The following is a 4593-nucleotide window of genomic DNA, read 5'->3' on the forward strand; positions in this document are numbered from 1 at the left end:
TGCCGAAGGACACCCTAGACGAGGACGTGAAGGCGCTCGGCATTGATCAGTACAACACGGCGAGGCCGAACAACTTGTTGCGACAGATGGGACTCTTCCTCAAGCTTGACGACCACGACCTGAAGCAGCAGCAGCAGCAGCATCATAATCAAAGCTGCCAAGAAGATTTAGAGGAAGGGGAGATTCGGCTGTGATCGTCGTTTTCCCTTTTTGTAATAGTCCTCTTCTGCCGCTGAACGTGATTGAAAATGTATGAAATTACCTGATCGATTATAGTTCGATTCTCAGCTCAATTAGTGATTTTCTTTTGTGTGTACACATGTTTGTGGTGTTGCCATCTTGTCTAGCAACATGCTGACACTTGATGCTGTTCTTGAGGCCTCAGAGAAGGCGTGTAAGCATGATTGAATGAGAAAGTTGTGCTTGTGTGGCCACCTCTTATACAGACCATATGAAAGTAGATGATCGATGATTATACGCAGTGCATGATTGTGGTCAAATAATTAATGACCCGTAGCGCCTGAGACGCTCGCTTCTTGGCCTAAACCTCATCAATTATCTGGTATGTCACGTGGTGCTTGGTGAAACAAGAACAATCTCTTGGTACCGAAACGAGATGCGGTAAGAATGCAACAAAGCATCGAGAACACACTGATCAGGCCAACCCGGTTATTCTTTCAGAGTTACAAAGCAGGATCTGCAGCGGTCTGTGAAATCGTGTCCACTCTTTGCTTCTTGGCAACTACGGATGATGATGTTTCAGGCGGTGTCACAGTTACTTTTGTTTTCCCCACCGCGATGAATGCCACTCTCTTCCTCGTATCAGGCTTGACATCTCTGCGTGGAGTCGGCGCAGCAGCGGGCGTGCCAAGAAGAGAACCCGGAGTGTGTTGATCGTTTGGTAGTTGCCTCCCACTGTGAGAATCTCCAGCATCGCCGCAATGGGTGGCTTCATCTGGGTGGTCAGCCAGAGAAGTATGATGTTGCTTGGCTGGGGTGTTTGCTCCATCAAGGTCTTCCATCTCTGATATGTCACAAGTGCAACATTAGAACTTATAAGAACATTTTTCAAAGTATGGCACGATAATAAACACACAAATAAACAAGCATTCATGTTGTATTAGATACAAAGTAAACAATTGATATAAAAAAAGAAGTGCAGCATTTTGGCAACACATGCACTTCAGTTTCCAGTTGGAGCACGCAACCAAAAATATGTTTTAGAATTGCAATGGAAATAATAGAAAATAAGACCATAGTCGCAATTCACAGTGTGTTGTCTTCCAGTAAGCACAATCCCAGCCATAATTCAGCTAGGCTAACTGACCAACTGTTGTTTTCGTTGCAACAACTGTCAGTCAGGTTATCTGACATATAGAGATATATGGTTATTATACCAAAATATCAGCAGGCTGTCACGTATAAGTACTGCAGAAAATGCAACCGTGAACTCCGAATGCTCATATATCGTGAATCAGAGAAGGTAAGGTGTTCCAACCTTCACTAACAAGTCCAAGGGTCTCATACTGGATTGATGAATCTGGAGTGCACGACTTCATATCCTCATCTTGGGTTTTCTGACTGCTAGCTTTGGTCTTTTCATGCAAAACAAATTTATCTTTCACCCATACACACTCCAGGATAGTACTGGGATCGTTGCTCGAGGGGTAGTACTCTCTGAAAGCCTGTGAAATGAATAGGCAAAACCAAGGAGTTATGTAGTGAGATAGCTGCAAGGTCCAGCCACTGCACTTATGTGTGAAAGCATGATCTTACGCAATACATATTTTTTCCATGATCAACAAGGATACAGAGTGCTAGTGTAGAAGCAAAACATACCTGCACTTTATCAATACTGATCTTAACAGCCTGCTTTTTATCCGTAAGATCAGTAACCTTGTTGTATACTGATACAACATCAAGTAACATCTGCAAACATAATATCAGAGACAAAGAAGACAAAGAAGATAATACTGATCTTAGGCAAAATCTCTGCATAAAGAGACAAAGAAGATAATTGGCACGCATATCATTCCAAGTTGACATTTCTTAGATTCCTAAGTTAATACACATAACAGTTTGACTACCAAGTTAGTTGCTGCATATATATACTGAATTTAATTGATACAATCATTCATAGCCATGCCTGTAGAGTATGTGGCTCACCTGTTGGGTCAGGACCCTCAGTCTTGCAAGCAAAGCAAGCACTGCAGTGCAAAGTTCTACGAAGAAAGATCTAGCAAGTAAAAAGCTGATCTGACTGTAGTATGGATTAAGGAACTTTGGATAGGTAGCAATCAACTCCGAATGAAAGTTACTACGAGATTTGTTTCCTTTTCTGGGGCAAGCAAAGTGTGGGTGTACACCTTCCTTTATTTCTGCTATAAGAAAATAAGAGCACAAAAAATAAAGGATACACTGCTCCCTTCATAACAGGTTCAGCCATCTGCACAAAATACAGAAAGCATTAGTGTTTTCCCTCTGATGTGCAAACCAAGTTAGCTATCTCCGGTCTCGAAGTTGATCAAGAATGATCTGTAAACTACAACGACTCATCCAGAAGTATGCACCATGCAGTTACAAAATATAGAATTTCTCGGGTGATGAGCTTCATGTACCATATACTAGGAGTTAAATACATTGGAAACCTTGCAAACATGCAGGGATAATCACAACACTTTGCTGCTAATTGCTATATCCTAGTTAGCTAAATAAAGAAGTGAAACAACCGGGCAATATTGGTAGACTTCCACAGATTCAAATTTCAATATTGCATAACTTGTAACTTGAAAACAACCACAAGGAACAAAAGTTATGCTCTATTAACAGCGTCATTGCATTTATGATTCCATCAAATATTCGATTCAGCTACAATAGGATAGTTTGCAAAATGCAACCAGTGTCAACAGAAAACAAAACACACCTGGGACAGCAAACGGGCAACCCCCAAAAGCCTCTTATAGTGGCTATGGTTTGCACCAGGCTTCCTCTTACCCTGCCTATAAAAGAAAACATTAAGGAATAACCTGAATAGCAGGCTAATATAATTACAGCATCATTGTACCACGAATTAAAGCAAACTGAATAATCTTAACTGCCAAGAGATTAAGCCTGCCCATACAAGTGGGAACTTCTAGCTAGGCTTTTAGTCAATAGTGAATACATTTTTCTTTGTTATCTTCTAGGATCAATATAAGGACCACAAATATCATCACAGGACTAAACCATGTCCCCAACATGAAGGATTTGTGTCAGGACATTACTTCTCCCATGGTGTACCATACACATAATCTATTTATTTTTTGCGATTGACATACGCATAACAAATGACAAAGATTATTTTACAGAGGAGCGCAACAGCACCAGGGATGCGAAACCTGACGAACCTGTTCGGAACAAGAATGGTGTTGGCCGGCTTACGACAGGTGATGACCGGGAACACGGCGTTGATGACCTCTGCAAGATTGGCACCAAGCAACAGCTTCAGGTCCCTCCGCACCTACGCGCCCAACCGAAACACATACAAATCACACTCATGAGTGCAGAGCCACTCGCCGGAAAAAGGTAGGGGAGGGGGGCGAGCACCTAGGCGTACCTTGAGGAGGTACTGGAAGTAGGCGGCACCGCGGTGCTGGTTCCGGTGCTTGTAGACCAGGCGCTCAAGCACTCCGGCCTCCGCTTGCAGGTGGCGCAGCGCCGCCCGCAGCCGATGCTCCTCCGCCGACCCCTCCTGACATTGCGCCATGGCGGCCGCCCCGGGCTTGGTAGCTGCCATGTCTAGGTCGTGGATGGATGTACATAGAATTTAAACGCAATGCTCAACTATCCAAAAAAGTACATAAACCATCAACTTAAGTTAACAGATCGATAACAAAAATCCACTGCTCGTGGTCGAGAGGTAATTAGAAATTACCCAGCGGCAACGGAGGCGAGCAGCGTGCCCTCGGCGTCGGATGTCGGTGCCTGGCCGGCGGTAGCAGGGCGGCGGTCCTGGTACCAGGTGGCACGACGGCAGGAGCCCGGCGGACGGGGCCAAAAATGACCGGCGCGAAGGCGGGCTGCCGAGGGGCCGGGGAACGGCGGCAGGGCACGGTTGTGCGAAGCGGCGGGGGCAGACCGGGCAGGACGGCGTGGGGGCCACAGCGCTCCGGTGAAGGGCGGCGGCCGGCGGAGGACAGGAGAGCGGACAGGCGGCCCGTGTGTGCGTTTGGGCATTCAGCGCAGCGAGGAGGCCTCCTTCGGGCCTTCTTCTTCATATTTTGGGCCTTGGGGGGTTGCTACTGTCCGGGCTGAACACCTAGGGAGCGGCTAAGATTGAAACTTTTCCCTCAAGTTAGGGTTTCTTCTTCTCGCGCTGGCGATCTCCGCCGCCGTCGAGCAGTTTGGCCGTCCCTGCTGTCGATCTTTCCCTGCTAGCTGTCTGCGGCTGGTGGGCTGAGCGACGGACTAGGGTTCCTATCCGTGTACCCGATACGTTTCTCCGTCGGGTAAGGGAATCTCCATGGCTGCAGCTGAGACCTCAGATCAAGCGGGGATCAGCGATGTGGAGAGGATGATGCAGGAGCTAGGGTTGCGAGAGGAGGACCTCGACGA

General features: G+C 46.5%; 1 protein-coding gene across 3 annotated transcripts; it reads right to left on the reverse strand.

The window, feature by feature from the left end:
- Positions 1-495: 495 nt before the first annotated feature.
- Positions 496-4283, reverse strand: LOC119302177. Of its 3 annotated transcripts, none has more exons than XM_037579211.1 (9): positions 3914-4283; positions 3596-3768; positions 3387-3499; positions 2924-2999; positions 2418-2446; positions 2167-2260; positions 1840-1929; positions 1499-1685; positions 496-1024 (listed from the first exon to the last, which is right to left on the reverse strand). In XM_037579211.1, exons 1-9 carry the CDS (start codon positions 4254-4256, stop codon positions 684-686), a joined length of 1446 nt encoding a protein of 481 aa, XP_037435108.1. In that variant the 5' UTR covers positions 4257-4283; the 3' UTR covers positions 496-683. The 3 variants fall into 3 exon arrangements, with proteins under 3 accessions (XP_037435108.1, XP_037435107.1, XP_037435109.1); XM_037579210.1 differs by having other exon boundaries at positions 3596-3777; XM_037579212.1 differs by having other exon boundaries at positions 498-1024; positions 3596-3822; positions 3914-4044.
- Between the last annotated feature and the right edge of the window lie 310 nt (positions 4284-4593).

This window comes from Triticum dicoccoides, chromosome 5A, assembly GCF_002162155.2.
Source record: "Triticum dicoccoides isolate Atlit2015 ecotype Zavitan chromosome 5A, WEW_v2.0, whole genome shotgun sequence".
Classification (NCBI taxonomy): domain Eukaryota; kingdom Viridiplantae; phylum Streptophyta; class Magnoliopsida; order Poales; family Poaceae; genus Triticum; species Triticum dicoccoides.